The 27,328-nt window shown below is 38.3% G+C and overlaps 2 protein-coding genes across 4 annotated transcripts in view; one reads left to right on the top strand and one right to left on the bottom strand.

Annotated features, from left to right (window-relative positions):
• LOC137660201 (uncharacterized) overlaps positions 1 to 16,099 on the bottom strand; it is a 72,676-nt gene extending 56,577 nt beyond the window's left edge. The window contains exons 1-6 of the mRNA XM_068394952.1: positions 15,999 to 16,099; positions 14,834 to 15,000; positions 11,133 to 11,245; positions 6,502 to 6,785; positions 5,289 to 5,341; positions 2,446 to 2,640 (exon numbers count right to left, since the gene is read on the bottom strand). Coding sequence (XP_068251053.1) covers positions 2,446 to 2,640; positions 5,289 to 5,341; positions 6,502 to 6,785; positions 11,133 to 11,245; positions 14,834 to 15,000; positions 15,999 to 16,099 — 913 coding nt within the window. The remainder of the gene's footprint in view (positions 1 to 2,445; positions 2,641 to 5,288; positions 5,342 to 6,501; positions 6,786 to 11,132; positions 11,246 to 14,833; positions 15,001 to 15,998) is intronic.
• A 1,892-nt stretch (positions 16,100 to 17,991) lies between these two features.
• Positions 17,992 to 27,328, top strand: part of mRRF2 (mitochondrial ribosome recycling factor 2) — a 464,036-nt gene continuing 454,699 nt past the window's right edge. Inside the window, exon 1 of one of the 3 annotated variants that reach the window (XM_068384901.1) lies at positions 17,992 to 18,100. The gene's annotated coding sequence lies outside the window, so the exon portion shown is untranslated. The other 2 variants (XM_068384905.1, XM_068384907.1) reach the window with 2 other exon arrangements.

Here is a 27,328-nt window from a genome sequence, read left to right on the forward strand (position 1 = left end):
CATTTTGTGGTAAAAGAAACGGTGTCATCCTAATTTCTCTTTTATTTATCCTATGACTGCAGCTGTTTCGCCAAAGGAAGCTTTCCCAATGAACGATGTGGCTTCCCTCAATCAGTTCTTTCATTAAGGGTTTTCGGTCGTTGATATCGAAGTAAAGTTGTTGTATCGGTCCTGATTTTTATGAGTTTGCAGAAATCTTCGGAGTTTCATGGTAGTGTTTTCGATACCGTCTTTTCTGTTGGGTTTTCACATCTCTAGCTATGGAAATTTGTAGAATATGCTCGAACCTATCTCCTTCGGTCCTGCATGGGCTGTATTGTTCTAGGGTGCTACAAGGTTGGACTTGTTGAAGACTAAGGAGTACTCCCTAGTAAGGGGCCTTCAGGGTATTCTTTGCGTGGCACTCGTCCTTATAGGCCAATCTAAAGTTGAGATACTAAACGACAAGGTTCTTATTAGCCTCTGTCGCTGTTGGCTAATGAATTTTGTAAACTTTCTTTTTTATCACCTCTTCTATAATGATATCTGAATACCTCGTATCAAATACCAAATATCTTGTTCAATGTAGATCGGCTGTGCGTTCTTCTAAGATGTATTGTGTGTGTCTCTCTTGGCCTACAGTAGGTATACTTACTTTGAATGTTTTGTATGCTTTGGGGTGTTCCTCTCGCATTCAGGCGTCTTCTTACGTATATTTATTTTGTGTACACCGTTGTTTTGAATTGGCCATCCTAATTTTTAAACAAGACAGCCAGGAAAGGCAGGATCCTCTGTTGAATTTTCTCGTGGTCAAATTGAACACGGAATTTTTAAATTTTGTAGTTTCAGGTTGACGGTTAAACAAAGCGAATAGGTCTGCTCTTTCTTTTGCCTTTCTAATATATATCACATCATTATTCTCCTTCCTAACTATTAATAAAATAAATACCATAAAGCGAGAGAGGAGAGAGAGAGAGAGAGAGAGAGAGAGAGAGAGAGAGAGAGAGAGAGAGAGAGAGAGAGAGAGAGAGAGAGAGAGAGGATTTCGGATGTCTTAAAGACTTTTTATTCTATTCGCCGAGACTCCGTTTGCTCTTGGCTAGAGCGAATCAGTTTAAACATTTAAGAAAGTTTTTTATGATCTTGTCTAACTTATTCTTGAATTCGTTTACCGTGTTACTGTTCACTACATCCGGTGGAAGTCTCAACCATGTATTTGCTATTTTGTATGCAAAGAAATCACCACATTGAGTGGTGTTGTATCCTTTCAGTTACCTCTAGGCTGATTTGTAGGTAGTAGGTTGGCTAGGGCACCAGCCACTCGGTGAAATATTACCGCTAGAGAGTTATGGGTCCTTTGACTGGCTAGCTAGACAGTACTGCATAGGACCCCTTCTCTTTTGTTACAGTTCCTTTTGTCTTTGCCTACACATACACTGAATAGTCTGGCTATTCTTTCTACATTCGCTTCTGTCCTCGTACACCTGACAACACTGAGATTACCAAACAGTTTTTCATCACTCAAGGGGTTAACTACTGCAATGTAATAGTTCAGTGGCTACTTTCCTCTTGGTAAGGGTAGAAGAGACCCTTTAGCTACGGTAAGCAGCTCTAGGAGAAGGACGCTCCAAAATCAAATCATTGTTCTCTAGTCTTGGGTAGTGCCATAGCTTTTGTACCATGGCCTTCCACTGTCTTGAGTAAGAGTTCTCTTGCTTGAGGGTACACTCAGGCGCACTTTTCTGTCTTATCTTTATTCCTCTTGTTTTTTATTTAAAGTTTTAATAGTTTATTTAAGAAAGATTTATTTTAATGCTGTTACTGTTCTTAAAATATTTTCTTTTAATTGTTAATTACTTCTCTTGTAGTTTATTTATTTCCTTTCCACACTGGGCTATTTTACCTGTGGCAGCCCATGGGCTTATAGCATGCCACTTTTCCAACTAGGGTTGTAGCTTAGCAAGTAATAATAATAATAATAATAATAATAATAATAATAATAATAATAATAATAATAATAATAATAATAATAATAATAATAATAATAATAATAAGCGTAAAGGGGTTGATGTAGTGTGCATTTGTTATTCCTTTTAGAATTTTGAATGTCTATTAGCTATCCCCATAGTCGTCGTGTTTGTAGATCAAATAAGTTCAAACGTTCCATTCTCTGCTTATATACAAATTGTCTTAATGTTGAAACTAGTTTGGTGGCCTTGGCTTGTAGACTATTGCTTCCAATCTATCTACCTATATTACTTTGAATCCTTGGAGCCCAGAAATGGAATCCGTATTCTAGATGTGGTCCTACTAGTGATGTGTATAGCTGTAGTACAGTGTCTTTGTTTCTTTATTTGCATTGTCTCTTTATGTAAGCTATTAGTTTCTGTGATTTATTTTCAACATTATCTTTGCTAATAATAATGCCGAGATCTTCCTCCTGGTCCACACTCTCTATTTCATTACCCAACAGTGAGTAATCTGTTTGTTGGTTATTATAACCTATGTGCATAACTTTGCATTTCCCCTCGTTGAAAGGAAATTGCCATTTTCTGGACCATTCTCCCAACTTAAGTAGATCCTCCACATCTGAGTTTGCAGCGTTCATGCCTTGTTTAGCATCGTCAGCAAAATTGGCTATTCTACTAGTTAATCTTAAATCTATGTCGTTAATGTAAATCTGAAATAGTAATGGGCCAAGGACAGATCCTAGAGGTACTCTGCATGAAACAGCTGCCCACTCTGAGGCTTCATTGATTACAACTCTGATTTATGTTTGTCAGCAGTCTTCGATCCATTCAGCTGGTTCATCCATGGTGCCTAGTGCTCTAATCTTAATCATTAATTTCTTATGAAGGACTTTGTCAAAAACCTTTTGAAAGTGTTGGTATATGATGTTTTTTGGCCTGATTTTGCCATAAATGCTAAACATGTGGAAAAATTCCCAAAGATCTATTTCACATGATCTCTTTTGTCTAAAACCATTGTTGGCTGTCTATCAGAAGATTGTTTTTCTCTCTATGCTCTACTATTGAATCTACTATAATTGATTAAAAAATTTTGCAAGGCAGGACTGTAATTGCCAGGTTCGGAGGAACATTGCCCAATTTCCATCTCTCTCTCTCTCTCTCTCTCTCTCTCTCTCTCTCTCTCTCTCTCTCTCTCTCTCTCTCTCTCTCTCTCTCGTTACATAATCTTGAATCTCTACAGGTGTTACTTGTGAATCTGCAAAAATGAGGAGAAAGGGCAGGTCCTATGCAGATGCCAACGCACAGAAGATAATGAAACTACAATGGAGAACAAGACCTTTATTGTTGTTCAAAAAACCGAAAAATATCTGTTCCTAAGAACGGACACCGCTGGCCAAACAGAACATTTTGTTAAAAAGCTAGAAAAAATGTTGAAACTGCTAGAAATAAGACCGATAATACAATAGTTATAGGTATTCTCCCAAGACTCAATATCAGCCATTTCACCCTCAGTAAGGCCATAGGGATATATGAAAGGCTCAAGTCCATATGCCAGAAAAAGAAAGTTACATATATAGATCCTTGGGATACTTTCTTTGGTAAGAGAAAATTGTACAAAGGGATGGTATACTCTTTAGCGAATAAGGCAAAAGAGTATACGAAAACCAACGTAATCTCAACCTGTACTATTACTTAAGGAACACAGTAGAAAGAGGACAAACTCAACCCTTAGAAATTCCTCCAACAATAAACAGAGGAAAATTTGTTGCAAATTTAAATAATGTCGATAGAAGTAAAACTAAAATACTAGTAAATCAAGGAAAATAGCAAGGCCACAAAGGAAGATTAAAAAGATAGAAAATTTCCTGAGTGGCACATTTCAATGCTGAGTCAGTTAGAAACAAAACGGAAAACTTCTGGGCAAGGATACCAAGTGAGGAACTAGGTGTAATAGGCATTACCGAGACCTGGATTCAAGAAAAAACAAAGGATGTTACCGGAGAATACGAAATCCCAGGTTTCAAGCTTTTCAAGAAGGATCGCTTTACCAACAATGGTGGAGGGGTAATGCTTTATGTTATTAACGATTTAAACTCAATAGAAACTAAATTAGAAACATAATATGAAATGACAGGTCCAAATATTAACACAATAGGAAAAATATCCCCATACTAGTAATATACAGACCATCACATCAAACACAAGAACAGGATGAAGAGCTGTATAGACAGCTTGAACAAGAAGTGAACAATAAGTTAGCTGTTCTAAAGGGAGACTTCAATGCAGCAGTAAACTGGGACACTGTGAATTCTACATTATACACAGAGAGACACAAGTCACTAGAATTTATCAACAATGAATTCTTCCATCAGTGGGCCATCAAACCAACTTGGGGAAACATTATACTAGATATTGTGCTAACAACAGAAGAACATTTAGTATCCAGTTCTCAGTAGGCAAAAAATATTGGCAAAAGTGGCCATAGAATAGTTATGTTTCAGATAAATATTCCTCGTCTAAAAGAAAGGAAATTTATAAAAAAAAAAGCTAAATTACAGACGGAGTAACTGGATACAACTGAAGTAATGCACAAAAAATTAGAATGCGATGAAACAGGGAACATAGATACACAATGGGACTCTTTTGTAGAAATATATAGAGAAAAAAGGGCTAAATGTATACGACATAGAAAAATTTTACCAAATGGAACTCCACAGCCCATTTGGTTCAACAGAGAAATAGTCAATGCAATAAGAAGCAAAGACAGGAAACACAAATCAATGGGTCAACGACCTTTAATTCGTAAAATTTCCGGACACAAAAGTTAAGCAGAAATGTAGATAAACTATTTAGAAAAGCCAAGATCAATGAATAGAAAAGAGTCTTCAGCTAGTAAAGAAACCCCGAAAGATATTTGTACGAATGTAAACAGTAAAAATAATAAAAAAAAGAACATTAGCCCACTAAGTGACTCAGATGGTAAGCTTAAAACAAACTAGAGGGGCACTCAGTAGAGCGCAGACCTCCACTGCGGAAGCTTATTTCTCGACCTTGATCTTGACCTTTGACCTTAACATGTATTAATTGTCGTGGATTTTCATACGCTCAAATGTGAACCAAGTTTGAAATCTCTGTAACAACGATGGCCAAATTTATGGCTGATTACGTGAAGTGGACATTTTGCTTGACCGTGACCTTGACCTTGACTTTCCAAAATTTAATAATTTCCATATTTTTACATAGCAGTTAATTCCTGTAAGTTTCTTTACTTACGATTAAAATTGTGGCTAGGATGCTGTTCACAGAAAAACAAACACAGACACACACAAACAAACTCACAAATAGGGGCGAAAACGGTATCAGGACAACTGCCCCCCGGATAATTGCCCCATCTAATAGAAAATTAGAAATAAGGTATTGGAAATCAATATAAACCATTAAAACCAATGATTTATTATTGCTAATTCTTAAATATGTACATATGTGAGTTACAAAAATAATGAAAACATTTAATTAATTTGAAAATTAACATAATATACTTAAATATGTACATATGTGAGTTGAAAAAGCAAAAATATTTAATGTACTAAAATTGTAAATTGTGGGCTATATATTTCAAAAAGTACAACACATCGTGGTTCTGAAGGTTCTTTACAATATTTGCTATTTCGGATGCTCGAACACTGGTAACGTCTCCGTTTAGGAGGTGCCGGCTGCCCAGCAAACATTTGATGGATGGTCGCGCTGGCTAGTGCTTGTTCCCTCTTCAACACTTCAAGAAACTTCTAGATATTTGGATGAAAGGAAGTAATACTAGCCTCCTTATGGTTATGCCAGCCTTCTAAGGCATTATTAGTTCGAGGTAAACCTTCAAGTACGCGAGTGTACATGTTCCACATTCTTCCGGGAAAGGTCTAGGACGCCGTGTATTTCGACGCCTTCTGCCAATATATGTATGTATCTTCAAAATAATCTATGATCATATCAGCTTCCGATGGCAAAATTTATTGCAGAATCTCAAATGATTCAGTTACCTTATCTGGGGCTACCAATGCTAAAGCAGCAATCATACGGATTTGCAGGAAAAAAATCAGCATCAGTTTGATATTTAGTTTGGAGACCCTCATTTTGCACCTCGCGGTATATGCATTGAGATAAATGATAGAAACGTCCTTTAAATGCTACGTCAGGGAAAATCTCTTCAATAACGTGCTAAGCAGCTTGTTCATAACCTATAAGGAAATTCCGTGAATTTAGTCTTGGGTTTATAATTAGTAGTTGTTGGAGAATATCTTGATACGTCGCTTGTTGTCTATTTGGTAGCAGAACATATATACAAAGAATAACCCTTTCCAAAGTTAAACAATGAATCGAGTACAATTGGTAAAACCATTTTGGGCACTATTCTAAATGTGCCATCTCTGAACCAATCGTCTGATTTCTCCAGTAGGCTAATATTGGTAGAGGTTGAAAATAAAAGGATATACTCTTCAACCGATCCACTATCATAAAGAAGAAAATGGTCACCATTAGATATTTCCTTGTGCAGTACTCGGATGGAATGACCATGTCAGCTAGGTTTGATGGAATGGGATGAGGAGCACTGACAGCTTGCTTGTAGCGCCTGGATATCGACTGAGGAACTGTTTGGGCAATTATTTGCTGTGCTGTCTCTTGACTGGCAATAGATTTAGCCTTTATTTCCTGTTTCACTAATAAGACTTCACGGCGGGATATGTCAACAGCGTGTGTATGTTCATTCACATGACCAACTACTTCATTTTCACAAACTTTTAATTTGGCTTTACAGTTATTATGGCGACGTTTTTGGCATTCCTAAGACGTAACATTATTGCTAATTCCTTTTGCCGTACATAAATGTATCCTTCATAAATAAGCTTAATTTTTCCACATTCACTTTGATGAACTCCATAATGGGTGATATGATAAATTCTAATTCAAATAGATACACGAACCCTCTTTTATAAGCAGACTCGGAACTGCTTGGAAAGATAGAATAATTATGTAATTGGAAATAGTTTATCCTAGAATTGTTACTTTTAGGAATTACTTCATCTATTTCATAAACGACCGATTATGTAATTAAGATGAGCTTAATTAGGAAACTACTTCAATTTTTTTAAGCGAGTGTTTTTGTAACTATAAAATATTTCTTATATTTTTTCAGGGGGAGGGGGCAATTATCCGGGAGCAGTTGTCCTATGGGGGCAACTGTCGTGGGAACAATTGTCCGGGGGTAATTGCCCAGGGGGCAGTTGTGCGGGGGCCAGTTGTCCTAGCGAAAACATAACCTCCTTCTAACTTCCTTGGTGAAGGTAATGATTTGAAAAAACCGAACGTTATTTCTTTAGCAATGCAAAATAAGGTCAATTTATTTAATAGAATGCGAAGAATTTACTGTAAACATTTCAGTTTGCTTTACAGTATATTGAGGGCAATGAAAATTAAATCTACGTAAAATAAGGTATAGCAAGATGTGGTCGATAATGATGATGAAGTCTATACTTACCCGTACATAAATGGTGAGACTCAACCCTAAAACGGTTGTACAAACATCGATATAGGATAATGAACGCCTTCAAAATGATGGTTGAAAAAAAAAAAAGTTTTAGAAATTCTCGTCATACTTAATCGTTGTACGATTCAAATACTTATAATTGTATTTGTTTACTGGCCCACGCTCTCCATATACTGCCAAATTATGCAAAACTGTTGTTTTCCTCTATTACTTTTTCATAAGTTAAAACAAATCGCCACATTGGAAACAAATTAGTATTATAAAAGATATTGAATTATAGCAAAAAAAAAACTAGCCTGGTTTCCTCACTAAATGACGTGGAAATGACATCAACATAGTCAACCAAACAAAAGTTCGTGATACCAGCGTTTATTTGATATATATTCAAAATATATACTAAATTAAAAATGGAGTAATCACTCAAAAGTGTCCATAAAATATATAATTGACAGCAGTGACACCTTTGAGTAATTATTCAATTTCTAATGTAGTTTATATATATATATATATATATATATATATATATATATATATATATATATATATATATATATATATATATATATATATATATATATATATATATATATATATATATATATATATATATATATGTATATATCAAATGTACGCTGGCATCATGAACTTGCTGACGATGTCAGTTCCAAATCGTTTAGTGAGGAAACCAAGCTAGTGTTTTTTTATATATAATTCTATAGTTTTTTTTTTTATAATTTTAACTTGTTTCCTATGTGCGAATTATTCTAAATTATGAGAAGATGATAGAGGAAAACAATAGCTTTGCATAATTTGGCAGTATATATATATATATATATATATATATATATATATATATATATATATATATATATATATATATATATATATATATATATATGGAGAGCGTGGTATTGTAAACAAATACCCTTATGATTGATGCTTTTGTTGTCAGTTTGTGCGTAGTGCTTTCTTTTTTGGGTCTAATAACCCAATATTAATTTGACTTAAGAAGAAAACACTGAATAAGATTCAAATTAGAATTATTATGATGTATATTGGTTGAAACTTGATGTAGAATATATCCATATTTTGTTTTACTCCATATAAAAATAGAGCTCTGTATATTGCCTTTTAATGATTTCTTTTTATAAAATCCCATGATTTGCCGGTATCCTTTTTTGAAATAATGACGATTGCTTCCTTGGCGAATAATAGATTTGCAATAAAAAAGAAAGATGTCATGTTGAATGTCTTATTTCTTTCCACTGGTTATAATAGCTTTTGCTATGAAACCTTTCATACAAAGGGTTTCTCTTGCATGCAAATTAATTACTTCCCACAACTGTATCGGCAATCTTGAATTTCTATTAATTGTGACTCCTGGGAACAATGAATGCCAAAGTCCCCATTCCTATTTAACCAAGGACGCTTCTATCGCCTTTACACGGCTTAACAATAATCATACTAAATGACATTGCTCACAAGACGTTATTATTATTTGTAGCCACATCGAAACAACTGACGTATAGCATTGATATATTGAAGGCTTAAATAAGCTCTCGATGCTATTTCATTATTCACGAAAACTTACGGCACGAAATATTCCCTTCACAATATCAAACTTTTATCCGTGAAAATAGAATTTCAACACTAATTTAATACGCGGGGAGAAATCGCGGATGAGAGGTGAAGCCTTCATATTTCTATTACATTTTTTTTTTTTGCCTATCCTAGCTTCGTCACAAAAGAACAAAATTCTTTCGTTTCATCATAACATATGTAAAACAAGTTCAGTAGTCGATGTGACACACTGGCTTGCAACACACACACACACACACACACACACACACACATATATATATATATATATATATATATATATATATATATATATATATATATATATATATATACTGTATATATATTTATTTATATATATATATGTATATATATATATATATATATATATATATATATATATATATATATATATATAGTGTATACAAAACAGGATCTAGCCTCTTGGTTCCTGGGACACAAAATTTGTGGAGGCCTCTTTTGTCTCTTACCAAAATGGACATTGACAACTCAATCTCAGTCATCTGGGATAAAAAGTAAATAACTAAACATCAATAATCTTTATTGTGAATATTTGTTCTATATGAAACATAATGAAATAATGAAAACAGACTCTGCTAATCTATGAATAAAGAAAATGGCAAAATTTTGTTATTTATATACATATATTAAAAAAGAAAGAAAATGTGCGTAATTATCTGATTTCTAAATAACTAGAGAGAGAGAGAGAGAGAGAGAGAGAGAGAGAGAGAGAGAGAGAGAGAGAGAGAGAGAGAGAGAGAGAGAGAGAGAGAGAGAGCTATGGCATTGACCACTTGCAAGGACGATTTACTCAAAGCCTCCTAATATTTCTTCATTTTTCTTTTCACTGTAGTTCAGGCCAACTTCTTTCTTGATTTCATATCAGCAAAATTTATGACAGAATTGTCATCATCAATGAACTGTAACACATCATGTTCTGTGCAGAGAATACTAGGTTAACAAACCCTGTTTGACATATCACTGAGCAAAGATAATTTTTAGTTACTTTTAATTTAGAAAATGTTCTCTCACCATAGCATTTAGAAATCATGAGTAACAGGTAGGCTCTAAGTATCATTTCTACATTTGAAAAAGTATCTTTTTATATTTCTTCCCATTAACAAGTTGTACATGATAGATTCAGTAACCTTAGTGGCAAACAAACATTCTTTATTGATAACAACAAAGTGCAGTTGAGTTAACTTTGTGGGAGCTTCACTGATGTCCTCTTATGATATTTGAGAAATGTTATGTGGGAAACCAAACATCTGTTTAACTTCACTATATGATGAAATGCGTTTTTGAAGTTGACTTACCAACAAATCAAGAATGCAGATAAATCCATTTACATGGAAAATCTCCCTTGGGGGCCTCAGGATAGATTCAGGGGGTCTCCCATAATACGAGTGATCTAAAAGAACACTACACTTTTGTATTGTGTACTTTTCCAGTCGTAATAATATCTGTGCCAGACTTTTCTATTCCTCCATTAAGAAACTCGTCAGAGATATCCCTCAGTAATAAAATAAACACCGAAAGAGATTTCATGAGGATAACAGCAGTGTTAAGATCAATCGCTTCTGATTGTAAAGATTTACTAGTCTGAATGAATCGCTCAAGCACTGTGTTCCAGAAGCTAACATAGAAACTTGTTACAAGCTTACACAGTGCATCATATAATGTAATATAATGTACATGCCCTTTGTTTTGCATCACCTCCTTCAAGATTATCATTTCTAATTCCATCCAGTACATCAAGAATTGCACTGTAGCATAGCAGACCGTGTCAATTAAGTTTTTTTGGTACATACAATCCCCTTGTTTTCAAAGCATCCTTCAATTTGGTGAAACTTGCTGTGGAACTAGCAAAAAAAAAGACATGCAATTTTTCACCAAATGTAAAAAAGCAAAAGCTAGACTACAGGATCCAACAGCAGACTGCCCCAGCAAATTGAGAGAGTGAGCAAAACTTGAAACAAGTATGGCCAAAGGATTCTCTTTAATAATCAGAGCTTACATCCCACTACTGTATGTATACCACTTACACTTACTGCATTATCATAAGATTGACCGCGGAAGTTTGCAATATTGATATCAACTGCATCAAAAGATTTAAGTAATGCAGTTTCTTGTTGCTGTCCAGTGTGGCCATTGTTTTCTAGAAATGTTAAAAACACCAGTCTCAATATATCTTACTTTCACTGACAGTTGATCAGTATGATTGTTAGCTGGCGTGGAATTAACTGTCACAGAAAAGTATTGAGCATGTTGCACTCCACCAACAATATCTTTAAGCACCCACTTCCTAAAACTCTTAAATCAATTCTTCATAAATAGTGTATGACAAATAGTAGGCTAACTACCTTTGTTATCCTGTTTGTGAATATACAGTGCTAAAAAAGTTCTATAAACTGAAAGTAGTTCCATTTTCTCAAGGTAATTACCATTTTTGGGCTGTCCAACTGTTTCACTAAGTCCACAAAAAGGAAGGATACGCTTTGTAAGGAATGATATTACAGAAATACTTCTTTTAATAGCTTCTTATCAATAATTATGCATATTTGTGTTCTGCCCTAGAAGTTCTTGATTTATTCAACCAGAGACAGCAGCTCTTGCTGAAAAAGTGACAATGTTCACACAGTGTCGTGATGAGTGCTTGCTCATCTACAGTACAGCTGATGTGTTTCCAGTCTTCAATCCTATAGCTTGATAGCCACCACTCCCTCTAAAAATCTTGCAGACAAGACAGTAAACTTTACTAGTGGCCTTTGAGTAGCATAGCAATGCTATATTGAGAGTTTCATTGTTTTGAAGCTTGCGGTTTATAAAAGATGGAATTTGGACATGACTGTGTCCTTTGATCCCTTTTCATTACCTAGTTTTATGGAAGTCTTGTGTTCTACACTTACCTTTGGAAATGATAAAATGGGAAAAAATAAGTACACTAAATGTAAGGGCACCGGACTTCCAGACAAGCTGAACAATTGACGAGTATTTAATATGAAAGCAGATTAAGGAATCGACGTATCTCGAGAAACCCTGTTAGGAAGGCGGGTTGGGGGTGGGGGTTGTAAGCCAACAGTTGTACCATTGAGATGAAGGGGTCTAGGGAAGTATTGCTTTTTCCCACTCATAGAATGATTCAAGGTTGGAATCAACCCAACCTAATCTTCCTACTCATAATATACAGTATCATGAAATATGTGAAAGGAACAGAATGGGATTCAGAAATTTAATATGGATATTAGTAGCAATATTTTTGTACAGATGACGATTTACAACGTGCGCATACTATAGAAGATGCTAAAATAGCATTAAAGACACTGACTTTTTAGTCAGTGAATACAGACTAGCAACAAATAAACCAAAAAGTAACATATTCGTATATAATATAACGAATTCACACCACCAAAAATTGAAAGTATCAAAGTGGTTATATCAATAAAATACCTATGAACAACAATTTAAAAAGAAGAAAAAAAGACTGCATCCCAGAGCATAAAGAACAAATATTTGATAGAGCCTACGCATTCCTAAACCAGACAGACTCCATGCAGCTAGAAGCTGCAACAGACTAATAGTGGGAAAGGTCTTTTGGAAAGGGATGGTCCTACCAAGTCTCCTGCCCTCAGCAGAGGCAATCCATCATTCTAATTAAAGAGGAGATAGGCAAGTTGAATATTTGAAAACAAAACTTATAGATTAATTTAAAGAGCTCAAAGTATAAACTATTCAGTGCATTAAGGGTAGAAGGTGTGTCCTCCTGTTGTCACACTAGAAATATGAAAACAAAACTGAACTAAGTGAGGTGTATCATGAAAGATGACGGAAATGCATCGGTAAAAGAAATATTTCTTGGTATATTTGAAAACCGACATATGATGTGGGAAAATGTGATTGAACATTATTTTTAAGCTCTGACCTTAGACATTCGATTCCTCATCAACTTAAAAGACCTAGATAAAGTAATAAAAGTACTGGACTAAAAATGAGAAAAAAAATATGCTAAAGAAAAGCACGCTGCAACTTTACTACAGATGGAAGCCTCATATATATGTATATATATATATATATATATATATATATATATATATATATATATATATATATATATATGTGTGTGTGTGTGTGTGTGTATATATATATATATATATATATATATATATATGAATGTATACATATACATATATTGGCTATATATATATATATATATATATATATATATATATATATATATATATATATATATATATATATATATATATATAAATATATATAAATTATTTATGTAAATGAATAAGATTCAGCGTTATTTTTAGAGCACGCACAACACTATATCTGCAGCGCAGGGAGATATGTGAAAATGCGGATAGAAAATGCAAATTATGTGAAGAAGACCAACAAAATTTAATGCACTTCTTTTCTTATTAGACGGCAAAAACTAAATAATATAATGAATTTGTGCATTTTAAGTAAAACCACACCCAGTAAAGAGAGAACACAACTCAAATCCTGCTACTGATTGAGATAAACAATGAGCAAAACACATTCAAATATAGGAATGTTATTTACAATATTATTGTGAAAATCCACAAAAGAAGTATTACCGTTCCTCCAGGTTCCTTAATGCTACTAGAAGGTTCCTGGTTCCTGGTTCCTCACTCCGTAAAATAAATTTGCGGGGACTCTATCGCCTTATAGATAGGTGCAAAGCTTCTAAGCTTTTATTCTTATTATTGTAATTAAGCTTATTTTACGTGTACCACAAATAAAGTAATGAAGAAATCTCAATATTTACTTTTATCTCATTCTATCTTGAAATCAGCTGGGATAACACCTTGCTATCATCAGTTTTGGCAACCTATTGTGGTCAGTTTGGACTTCTTCAATTCTTCTTTCAAAGGCATTGCCCTACTTATAAATGCGACCAGATCCCTGCCAGGATTTTGCAACATACCTACACTTATTTTTAGTTTCATTAATAGTCATAATTTTTGGCATGAAAATAAATGTTCGGTAGTATCTTTATCTTTGCAAAGGTCACACAAATTATCTGCATATTTTCCCCTGAAATTTGCTTTTAAATTGAGCATATTTAATCTTGTCTTCATTACAACTGTTGCCTTATCCCGATCCATTTCTCTGATATAAGGCTGTGGGCCATTTCCTTCTATAAATCTTATTTTTTTTTCACCGCTTTCTTCTTTTCTTCAATAGTTTTTTCTATTTTTTTTCCATAATTCTTATCTTGATATTTTTTTTCAGAGTCCTTTTCCCCCAATTTCTTATTTCTTCAACTTCCATCCCATATTTACTTCAGGTTCTTCTATGATGTTACTCCAGCACTTTCCATAAGGGTTCTTCAACTAATCCTCAATTATCTCTCTTACTAGTCTTCTTAGCTGATTTTATGATGTTATGGAAGAGCATTAATTTTTTTTTCTACTCTATTCTGCAAGACACTGGCCATATTCCTGTTTCTGCAGGGTTACCCTAATATGGAGTACTAGCAGGTTGTTCATACACGTTCCTTATTATCCTATATAGAAGGTTTTCCAGATCTTTCATATCTTTATTTCTCATTTCACTTTAGGTCTCCAACTTTAGCAAACATTATTGGTACTACTACCGTTTCATATATTTTCTTTCTCACTTCCAATGCATTTTTCCTACTTTTCTCATATCTCCATATTTTCGTATTTCTTGTATCATATATGCGACCCTTTGGCTTTTTTTTTTTTTTTACTGAAACTCAACTCTTTGTTTCTTTTCTCAGTGTACCATTCACCCAGATACTTAAATTCTTTAGCCAAATTTACTGGCCCATTCTTCACTTTTGTTTTGATCTCCTCTCCTTTCTTATTCGATCTTTTGTTAATTATCAGAAGCGTAGTAGGTGCAAAGCGCTGCAATCTGCAGAAAATTCATTATCATCAGTTACCTCCTACACAGACGTGCATACTTTTACTTTTAACTTCTCGGACCTTTCAAATATACCGGGCAACATCTTTAGTTGGTGTTTCTAACTTATCTAATTCTATTCCATTGCTTCTAGATTTTCATAATTCTTTACAGCTAAACATATGCTCAGTTGTATCATCTGCCTCCCTACACAACACACAAAGCCTATCGTTCTCATTCCTGTTTCTAAAATTTTCTTTTAATTCTATCATATTCAACCTTGTTTTCATAACTATTACTGCTTCCTTGGTGTTAAGTTCTCCTTATAATCTCTTCTGCAATTACTATTTACAAACGTCAATTTGGTTATTTCTGCTTTCTTTTCTTCTATTTCTCTTTTAAATTAATTTGTCATTTTATTTTTTATTTCTTTCTTGGTTTCTTGGTTTTTATACTTCCTAGCTTCTTCGTTTTTTTATATGGTATTTTTTGCATATTTCTATATGACTTTTTCCCCAGCATTATCCATATAGTTCCCTTACTTGATCTTCCACAATCTCTTTAACTAATCATTTATCACCTGATATTATGAAAAAAACATCACCTTTTTATTCCATATTCTATTTTCAACAGATCATATTCCTGTGTCCGCTATTATACCTTTCATAATTTTGCACTGTATCCCCTCTAATTCTTTCATTTCTTTTTCTTTTATTACATCCCATGTCTCAATATTTTCAAACATTGGAGGTACTACTACTGTTTCATAAATCTTTATTTTCACAAGCAATGGCAAATCTCCTACTCAGTTACTATCTCCATACTTCCTAACTTCTTGCACCATGTATTCTAATGTTGCTTCTCTTTTACTTATGCCAAGACTATGATTTCCCCTTTCTGAGTACCATTCGCCTTAGTATTTATATTCCTTATCTGTTTCTATCTTTCCATTTCTACCACTCCGTTAGCCTTTTTAGCTTCCGTTTTGTCTTGTTACTAACGCCACTGACTTCTGTGAAGTTGTGGTAAAAGGAAATTTCTTTAGTTCTTCCAAACTGCGACAGTTGCCTATAGCTCTTTCTGCTTTGTATTTATTGTTGCTCTGAACCATTATATCATCTAAATAAATCAGGGGTTCTATTCTGATGTTTCTAATCAGCGTTATCATCTCACTTATAGTAGACTATTAATTTTGTCCGTATCCTTTGAACATAAGTTCGGTCCAAACATTGTTCCGTGTCCAACATTTCCTTCTATGTTAATTTCCTCTACATATCCAACACGACTCTTAATGATTGCTTAGCTTTCTCATTTAATTTATATATCATCTTAGCATCATCTTTCGCTACCACCTTACTCAGTTCTTTAACACAGTCTTTCAAACCCAGTTGATCGAAACACTTTACCACATCCCCATTGTTGAGGTTCCTAAGTAATTATTATAATATAAAACAGAATTCAGTGTGATAAGGTGATCTGCTGTTGATATACCCTCTATCTCACCACACTGAAATCTGCTAATCTTATTATTTTCATTCTTCATTTACGTTAGCTTTAATTTCTCGAACATTTTACTAACCTTGTTCGTAATAACTATTCCTTTCTATTGTCCATATCTAATCTGCTGCCTTTCAACTTTCCCACTGATTATATTTATAGTTTATCCCATTAACCAGGTATTTCTACTCTCTCTTCAATTTCATTCAAAATTTCTCTCGTGCTATTCTTTATGTCTTGTCCCATGTTTTTCAACATTTTATTGCTCATATCCTGTCTGTTTTGTGTATTCTTATTTTTCAGGGATAGAATTACCTCATCTACCTCTTGTGGAGTTGTCTTCATTACTGTACCTTTTTCTATTTTACTTTTTTCCATTAGCCACTTTGTAGGTAGTAGGTTGGCTAGGGCACCAGCCACCAGTTGAGATACTACCGCTAGAGAGTTATGTGGTCCTTTGACTGGCCAGACAGTACTGCATTGGATCCTTCTCTCCAGTTACGGTTCACTTTCCCTTTGCCTACACATACACCAAATAGTCTGGCCTATTCTTTACAGATTCTCCTCTGTCCTTATTCACCTGACAACACTGAGATTACCAAACAATTTTTCTTCACCCAAGGGGTTAACTACTGCGCTGTAATTGTCCAGTGGCTACTTTTCTCTTGGTAGGGGTAGAAGAGACTCTTTAGCTATGATAAGCAGCTCTTCTAGGAGAAGGACACTCCAAAATCAAACCATTGATCTGTAGTTTTGGGTAGTGCCATAGCCTCTGTACCATGGTCATCCACTGTCTTGGGTTAGAGTTCTCTTGCTTGAGGGTACACTCGGGCATACTATTCTATCTAGTTTCTCTTCCTCTTGTTTTGTTAAAGTTTTAATAGATTATATAGGAAATATATATTTAAATGTCGTTGTTCTTAAAATATATTATTTTTCCTTGTTTCCTTTCCTCACTGGGCTATTTTCCCTGTTTGGGCCCCTGGGCTTATAGCATCTTGCTTTTCCAACTAGGGTTGTAGCTTAGCAAGTAATAATAATAATAATAATAATAATAATAATAATAATAATAATAATAATAATAATAATGATGATAATAATAATAATGATAATAATAATAATAATAATAAAAGCCAATTCATTAATTTTGACAGCTTGTTTTTCAACTTATGCATTACTCTTTTCCAACTTAAATATGTCGGCATAATAAAGTTCCAATTCTTTTTTAATGTCCTCAACATTTTCTCTTGTTATTCCATCTTTCTTTCTGATTGCAGTCACAGAACTTGTGTGATGTCCATCTGTAATTTTTTTTCTTTTTTTTTTTTTTGAAATCTCAAAATGCTACTCCATTTACCCCATCTTTCCTTTTAACTTCATCTGCTGTTTGCATTAACTTCTTTGTATTTACTTTTATTATATACTCAATTATATAAGTTTTTCTTGAGCTTCATGGAGTCTTCTGTTTTCTAAATTAGATTAATTCAATGCGATCTTCTTTAAAGCAAACAACGTAGGGGAAACTGAAACCGTGATAAAGAAATACCACAGAGGGTTGCCGTTACAGAGGTCAGAATCCAACAGTACTAACACTAGGACCGAAAGTCATTCTAAGGTAACTTATGAAATTGAATTTTACAGTATATCCCCTTACTCTGTTCATACTATTTCTTTATTATGTTATTGATATAGGTTATTTTAAGGAGTTTATTATTTACTGGTTTTTCGCTCAAAATAGGAATAATCTTTCAACCGATCAAATGGTACAGGCTATAGGAATTTTGGTTTTGACATGTAACATGTAGTATAAAACACTCGGAGTTTGTTATTTTATCACGATTTGTAGGATATTTTTTTCACATCAATACAAGCATCTTTTATGTTTCGACAATAGTCTATCGTCATTACCAATATATTGAAAAGGAGAAATTCAGAAATAACCCTGAATATTTTGCTTGAGGTATACTTTCTCATATAATAATGAATTATTCAAGCAACCTATTATGTAAAGGTGATATATGATTGATATATCACGCCAAATACAGAACCATACATTTTCCCAACTGGGTATCTTGTGTTTTATGTATTTTTAACTATTATTTTTCAATATTAATCTTACCCGGTGATCATGTAGCTGCAGCTCTGCTGCCCGACAGAAAAAACCTACGGGCGGGATACGCCAGCGATCGCTATACAGGTGGGGGTGTACAACAACAGCGCCATCTGTCGAGTAGGTACTCCAGTACTTCTTGTCAACAAAGAACCAATTTTCTCTCTGTCGTGCCACCGGCAAGACCTACTTGATACGCTGTTGTTTCTGGAGTTGATTTTCACGCTATTTGGTGATGTATTCTCTCTAGTTATTAGCTTTCGCTGTACAGAAGTTATCATCAATACTTTATCACTTTCATTGATTAGATTTTGGATTATTTGTTGACGACTTGGATAGATTTTGGATTTCCCCCTTTGACTAATTCAAGATGTCTGACCCTTCTCAAGTCCCCAAGTACAGGCAGTGTAGCGCTAGGGACTGTTCTAGGCGTCTTCCGAAGGCCTCTATAGATCCTCACACCGTTTGTTCCAATTGTAGGGGTAAAGCCTGTCAATTGGAAGATCGATGTGAGGAATGCGGTGGGCTTTCGGAATTCGATTTTCAAGAATTCCTTAAGAATGCACGTAGGCTAGAGAAGGATAGGATCAGGAGGAGTTCGTCTCGCTCTATTGATTTTTCCTCTCCCCATGCCCCACAACCTATTCCTTCCCCTGTAGTGGTTACACCCGACCCTTCTACTAGCTCTCATCAACCCTCGATGGCGGATATGATGCGTGCCATTCAGGCTCTTGGTGACAGAGTTGAGTCATTAGCGAATGACCGCAACCAACTCTTGGCTGACGTCAAAGAGTTGAAGGAGAAAAGTGCAGTGGGAAGTGTAGTGAGTGCAAGTGCAGTGAAAAGTGTCAGTGTTACGCATGAGGGTGCGTCTGTTCGTGCCTGTCGTCCTCCCAGTCCGGGACCTCTTGCAAGCTCCCAAGCCCAGGGGAGAAGCAATGTCGTACGACCAAAGGGTTCGACAGGCCTTGATCAGCGTACAGACGTACCCTCAGTGGTTGAGGACGTATCTTGCAGAGATCGTCCCACCCACAAACAGACGAGTGAGCCCATTCATTCCTCGTCTGCGGAAGAAGTTTCTCGTCAGAAACGCTGGACTAAGGTCTCACGACCTCTCAAGCGCAAGGTCCCTTCCGAGCGAGTCCAACGGCCCAGGTGTAGCCACTGGGTCAGTTCGGACTCGCCGCAGTCTTCCGAAGACTGCACACCTCCCAAGAGAGGTAGAGTGGTTCCGCAGCAGGCAATCACTCCGTCTGTTGCCGCACCAACCGCTGTAGACCCTAAGTGGTCTTTGCTGCAGTCTATGCAGACTCAGCTAGCTTCCTTCATGCAGGAGTATCGTGCTGAGAAGGTTGACGCTGCACCCGTTAGCCTACAACCTGCCACGGTTGTGCGCTCAGCTGACACTGCGGCTGCCTGCTCCCACACTCCGGCTGTGAGAGCTCCACCACCGATGCGCAGTCGACCCTGCCAGACGCATGTTGACGTTAGCCGACGTGCGGCACCCTCCGTTGACATGCGTGAGCTACCGCATCAGCAGTGGGAAGGTGCAGTCAAGCTGCCGTGTTTTGACGCAATGCGGCAGTCTCCGCAACCCACGGCAGTCCCCACCACGCACCACCACTCCGCTTTTGTTGTTGCCAGCTCTCAGACTGACCAGCAGCGGCATGATGTTGGATCCAGTGCAGCTACGCATGCACCCGTGCTGCCGGATTCAGCCGTTCAGCTTTCTTCTCCTCCTTTGCCGCTTCCTCCTCAGCATTCGGATGAAGGAATCTCTGATGACGACGAAGCTGCGCATTTGGACGATCAACACTCCGACATAGATGAACCCAAGACTACGCCTCCCTCCTTAGATTTTAGGAAAGTCCTTGCCCTGTTTAAGGAGTTGTATCCGGAACAGTTTGTGTCTGCAGCTCCACGCTCACCTCCCTCTGAGTTCGCTTTAGGCATGCAGTCAGCAGCTCCTGCCTTTACGAAGCTCGTACTCGCTCGCTCATCCAAGAGAGCTTTAAGGGTACTGGGAGAGTGGCTGCAGGCCAAGAAGCAACTTGGGAAGACAACCTTCTTGTTTCCCCCGGCCAAGCTTGCTTCCAGATCTAGCGTTTGGTATGCCACAGGAGAGGTTCTCGGCTTGGGAGTTCCTGCCTCTGCCCAGGGCGACTTCTCAAGTCTGGTAGACTCTCCCCGCAGACTGGCTATGAGACGGTCCAAGATTTGCTGGACTTCTTCGGACATGGACCATCTTTTGAAGGGAGTTTTCCGTGCGTTTGAGATCTTCAACTTCCTGGACTGGTGTTTGGGAGCGTTGAGCAGAAAGACCTCCCCTTCGGATAAGGACTCTGCCATGCTCATCATGTCCTGCATGGACAAAGCCATTCGGGATGGGTCTGGCGAGCTTGCGGCTTCTTTCGTGTCTGGAGTTCTTAAGAAGCGAGATCACCTTTACTCCTTCTTGTCGGCGGGAGTCACACCATGTCAGAAGTCAGAGCTGATGTTTGCTCCGCTATCCAAGTGTCTCTTTCCTGAAGAGCTGATCAAGGGGATTGCCGCCTCGTTGATCCAGAAAGACACCCATGACCTGGTGGCGTCATCCGCACGTAAAGTCACAGCTTTACCTTCCGTGCCTAGACCTAGGATGGACACACCAGCGTCTAGGTTCATTCCGCCCTTTCGTGGCAGAACCTCCAGCAGAGGAGGTACCCGTGCCGATAGTCAACGTGGCAAAAAGAAGAAGGGTTCCAAGTCCTCAAGAGGCAGAGTCTGACTGCCATCTTCTCCAGACAGCAGTGGGAGCCAGGCTCAAGAACTACTGGCAGGCCTGGGAGAACAGGGGTGCAGACGCACAGTCTGTGAAGTTACTCAGAGAGGGGTACAGGATTCCATTCTTGCGCAAGCCCCCTCTAGCAACAACTCCCATCGACCTCTCTCCCAGGTACAGAGAGGAGGACAAGAGGCTAGCTTTACAGCAAGAGGTGTCTCTCTTGCTACAAAAGGGAGCGGTAGTCATAGTCCGGGACCATCAATCCCCAGGCTTCTACAACCGTCTCTTCTTAGTAGCGAAGAAGACAGGAGGGTGGAGACCGGTGCTAGACGTCAGTGCTCTAAATGTCTTTGTCACCAAGCAGACGTTCACCATGGAGACGACGAAGTCGGTGCTAGCATCGGTCAGGAAGGAAGACTGGATGATCTCTTTAGACCTAAAGGACGCGTACTTTCACGTCCCCATCCACCCAGATTCCCAACCTTTCCTAAGGTTCGTCTTTGGGAAGGTGGTTTACCAGTTCCAAGCCCTGTGCTTTGGCCTAAGCACGGCACCTCTAGTGTTTACCAAACTGATGAGGAATATTGCCAAATTCCTACATTTAGCAGACATCAGAGCCTCCCTCTATTTGGACGACTGGCTTTTAAGAGCTGCGTCAAGTCGTCGCTGTCTGGAGAATCTCAAATGGACCCTGGATCTGACCAAGGAATTGGGTCTCCTGGTCAATATAGAAAAGTCCCAACTCGTCCCATCCCAAACTATAGTCTATCTAGGTATGGAGATTCAGAGTCAAGCTTTTCGGGCTTTTCCGTCGGCCCCCAGAATCAGTCAAGCCCAAGAATGCATCCAGAGCATGCTGAAGAGGAACCGATGTTCAGTCAGACAGTGGATGAGTCTAATAGGGACGCTTTCATCGCTGGACCAGTTCATCGCGTTAGGGAGACTCCACCTCCGACCCTTTCAGTATCACCTAGCTGCTCACTGGAGAAAGGACATGACGCTAGAAGCGGTCTCAGTTCCTATCTCCGAGAAGATGAAGTCTGCACTGACTTGGTGGAAGAACAACATTCTTCTCAGGGAAGGTCTACCACTGGCTGTTCAGACCCCCGACCACCTTCTCTTCTCGGACGCATCGGACACGGGCTGGGGTGCGACACTGGACGGTCGGGAATGCTCGGGCACGTGGAATCCGGATCAAAGAGCACTTCACATCAACTGCAAGGAGCTACTGGCAGTTCATCTGGCCTTGAGAAGCTTCAAGTCCCTCCTTCTAGGCAAGGTGGTGGAGGTGAACTCCGACAACACTACAGCCTTGGCGTACATCTCCAAGCAAGGAGGGACTCATTCGATGACGCTGTTCGAGATCGCAAGGGACCTCCTCACCTGGTCAAGAGATCGAAACATATCGCTTGTAACGAGGTTCATTCAAGGCGACATGAATGTCATGGCAGACCGCCTCAGCCGGAAGGGTCAGATCATCCCTACAGAATGGACCCTTCACAAGAATGTTTGCAACAGACTATGGACCCTGTGGGGTCAGCCCACCATAGATCTGTTCGCTACCTCGATGACCAAGAGGCTCCCAAATTATTGCTCACCGATTCCGGACCCAGCAGCAGTTCACGTAGATGCCTTTCTTCTGGATTGGTCCCATCTAGACCTTTATGCGTTCCCCCCGTTCAAGATTGTCAACAAGGTACTGCAGAAGTTCGCCTCTCACGAAGGGACAAGGTTGACGTTGGTTGCTCCCCTCTGGCCCGCGAGAGAATGGTTCACCGAGGTACTGCAATGGCTAGTAGACGTTCCCAGGACTCTTCCTCTAAGAGTGGACCTTCTGCGTCAGCCGCATGTAAAGAAGGTACACCCAAGCCTCCACGCTCTTCGTCTGACTGCCTTCAGACTATCGAAAGACTCTCAAGAGCTAGAGGCTTTTCGAAGGAGGCAGCCAGAGCGATTGCCAGAGCAAGGAGGACATCCACTCTCAAGGTCTACCAGTCAAAATGGGAAGTCTTCCGAAGCTGGTGCAAGGCGAATTCAGTATCCTCAACCAGTACCTCTGTAACGCAGATAGCTGACTTCCTTTTACACCTAAGGAAAGTAAGATCCCTTTCAGCTCCTACGATCAAAGGTTACAGAAGCATGTTGGCAGCAGTCTTCCGCCACAGAGGCTTAGATCTTTCCAACAACAAAGATCTACAGGACCTCCTTAAGTCTTTTGAGACCTCAAAGGAGCGTCGGTTAGCCACACCAGGTTGGAACTTAGACGTGGTGTTAAGGTTCCTGATGTCAGCAAGGTTTGAACCGCTTCAATCAGCCTCTTTTAAAGATCTCACTTTGAAGACTTTTCCTCGTTTGCTTAGCAACAGCTAAAAGAGTCAGTGAGATACACGCCTTCAGCAGGAACATAGGATTTACATCTGAAACGGCTACATGTTCCTTACAGCTTGGTTTTTTAGCTAAAAACGAACTCCCTTCTCGTCCTTGGCCCAAATCGTTCGAGATTCCAAGTCTGTCCAATTTGGTTGGAAACGAACAAGAGAGAGTACTATGCCCAGTAAGAGCTCTTAAGTACTTTTTAAGACGTACGAAGCCATTACGAGGACAATCAGAAGCTTTATGGTGTTCTATTAAGAAACCTGCTTTACCGATGTCGAAGAACGCAGTTTCTTATTACATCAGACTTTTGATTAGAGAAGCCCATTCTCATCTGAATGAGGAGGACCATGCTTTGCTGAAGGTAAGGACACATGAAGTTAGAGCTGTCGCTACTTCAGTGGCCTTCAAACAAAACAGATCTCTGCAGAGTGTAATGGATGCAACCTATTGGAGAAGCAAGTCAGTGTTCGCATCATTTTACCTTAAAGATGTCCAGTCTCTTTACGAGAACTGCTACACCCTGGGACCATTCGTAGCAGCGAGTGCAGTAGTAGGTGAGGGCTCAACCACTACATTCCCATAATCCCATAACCTTTTTTAATCTTTCTCTTGAAATGCTTTTTATTGTTGTTTTTGGGTTGTACGGAAGGCTAAGAAGCCTTTCGCATCCTGGTTGATTTGGCGGGTGGTCAAATTCTTTCTTGAGAAGCGCCTAGATTAGAGGTTGTGATGAGGTCCTTTAGTATGGGTTGCAGCCCTTCATACTTCAGCACCTAGGAGTCGCTCAGCATCCTAAGAGGATCGCGAGGCTCAGTAAGGAAGACGTACTTAAAAAGGCAGAGTAATGGTTCAAGTCGACTTCCTTACCAGGTACTTATTAATTTTATGTTTGTTATTTTGAATAACTGCTAAAATGAAATACGGGATACTTAGCTTCTAATGTTAACATGTATGCTGGTCTCCACCCACCCCCCTGGGTGTGAATCAGCTACATGATCACCGGGTAAGATTAATATTGAAAAATGTTATTTTCATTAGTAAAATAAATTTTTGAATATACTTACCCGGTGATCATGAATTAAAGGACCCACCCTTCCTCCCCATAGAGACCCAGTGGACCGAGGAGAAAATTGGTTCTTTGTTGACAAGAAGTACTGGAGTACCTACTCGACAGATGGCGCTGTTGTTGTACACCCCCACCTGTATAGCGATCGCTGGCGTATCCCGCCCGTAGGTTTTTTCTGTCGGGCAGCAGAGCTGCAGCTACATGATCACCGGGTAAGTATATTCAAAAATTTATTTTACTAATGAAAATAAAAAGTTTTTGTGCAAATCAGTCATTCATGTGTTTCTCAACCTTAGTCTTCCACTGTCTTGGGTTAAAGTTCTCTTGCATGAGGGCATCGAAGTATCTTAGGCACTCAGTTCTACCTAATCTCTCTTCCTCGGGTTTTTTTTTTTTTTAAGTTTTAATAGTTTATACATGAAAGATTTAACAAAGATATATTTTAATGTTGTTACTGTTTCTCAAAATGTTTTATGTTAAGGGTTCAATACTTCTCTTTCAGTTTATTTATTTCTTTATTTCCTTAACTCACTGGGTTCTTTTTCTGTTTGAACCCTTAGTCTCATAGCATCTTGCTTTTCCAACTAGAGTTGTAGCTTAACTACTAATGATAATAGTAAAGCAGTTATGCCTTTTCCTAGTAGGAAATGGGGTTTTATTTTCATGCGAGTGAAGTGAGCTAATGGCGAAACAAGAACCATTATATATAATGTTATCGTAACAGTACTAACGTTACCATAACGTGAGTGAAGTGATATAACAAAGGTCATTATATTGGGTTTGTGACCTGGGAACTTCTAGGTACTTTTTTATGTTTTTAACAAAATATATATGATAAAAGACATTATATTTAATCATTTTAACAGAAAATACATGTTTTCCTGTAGAAAATAACGTGATTTAACTGGTTTTCACCTTCATTTCATCCGTAATAACAGCAACCAGTCCGGATACTTAAAGTTAGTCGAATTGGTTATTCTGTTGGTTTGCGGTTGAAATGAAGGTCAAATTTGGTCAAATCACGTTATTTACTACAGGAAAACATATATTTTCTGTTCGAAATCAGAAGCTGTAATACAGTACAACCTTACCGGGTTTTAATTAAGAGATCATAAACACCAAAAGCAGTTTAAAAAATATATAGGTCATTTATGTTCTATGTGAAATTTCTTGGGTTTTCCAATGAGGAAAACAGAATGAGAGGAAAACGGGGATACGTCCTAACCTAACCTTGCATAGGGTCTGGGTCCTCTTCCTTCTTTGTGGGGGTACTCTGCCCCCTTGCAACCCCTCCCTAACATGACCTGCAACATGATATCACTTAGCGTAAAGTAAAACATAATTCCCATTTACCTTAAATACCTTTGCAATAGATTTGGTTAATGGATTTTTAAATATTTAACTTAGCCGGTGAATATATAATAGCTGCAACTCTGCAGCTCGACAGACACATACATAAAAAACTCGCGAGCGATCGCTATGCAGGTTGCGGGTGTGCCCACCAGCGCCAACTGTCGGCCAGATACCACTCTCGGATGTAAACAAAACCTTCAATTTCTTCTCTGTCGACGTTGACGACAAGACGTACTTTTACTCGCTGTAGAACCTGGAGTTTTTCCCATCATATTTGGTGAAGTACTTTAATTTGGTTTGAGCTTTCGCAGTACAGGTGTTTTTTCTTCAAAATAAACCCTTGAACTCTTTTTTGATTCGGATTATTTGTTGATGACTTAGATCGTTTTTTGGAATTTTCCCTTGACTAATTCAAAATGGCTGACCCTTCTCAAGTTCCCAAGTTTTGAAAGTGTAATGCTAGGGACTGTAATAGGCGTCTTCCAAAGGCTTCTCTCGACCCTCACACTGTTTGTTCCAATTGTCGGGGTAAAACCTGTCAATTGGGAGATCGGTGTGAGGAATGCGTGGGCCTTTCGGAATTCGATTGGATCGAATTTGATAAATATACACGCAGACTAGAGAGAGATAGGGTAAGGAGAAGTTCTTCTAGGTCCGTAGATTTTTCCTCTCCACATGCCCCTGAACCTAATCCTTCCCCTGTAGTGGTTGTTCCTAACCCCCCTCCTAGCACTCAGGAACCGTCTATGCAAGACATGATGCGTGCTATTCATGCCTTGGGGGAGAGAGTTGAGGCTTTAGCAAGTGACCGGAATCAACTCATGGCGGACGTGAAGGAACTCAAGTGCCAAAGTGCCACGGCGGAAAGTGGGAAAGTGCCAAGTGTTACGCAAAGTGTTGTGAACAGTGTTGCGACCGAGGGTTTGTCTGTTCGTGCCTGTCGTCCACCTAGTCCGGGACCTCTTGCAAGCTCCCAAGCCCAGGGGAGAAGCAATGTCGTACGACTTATGGGTTCGAGAGGCCTTGATCAGCGAACAGACGTTCCCTCTTTGGTATCAGGCGTATCTCGTCAAGATCGCCCCTACCATAAGACGAGAGAGCCCATTTTTACCTCGTCGTCCGAAGGTGTTTCACGTAAGAAACCTTGGACCAAGGTCTCTAGACCGTTAAAACG

The sequence above is a fragment of the Palaemon carinicauda genome, chromosome 1 (assembly GCF_036898095.1).
Source record: "Palaemon carinicauda isolate YSFRI2023 chromosome 1, ASM3689809v2, whole genome shotgun sequence".
NCBI classification, from domain to species: domain Eukaryota; kingdom Metazoa; phylum Arthropoda; class Malacostraca; order Decapoda; family Palaemonidae; genus Palaemon; species Palaemon carinicauda.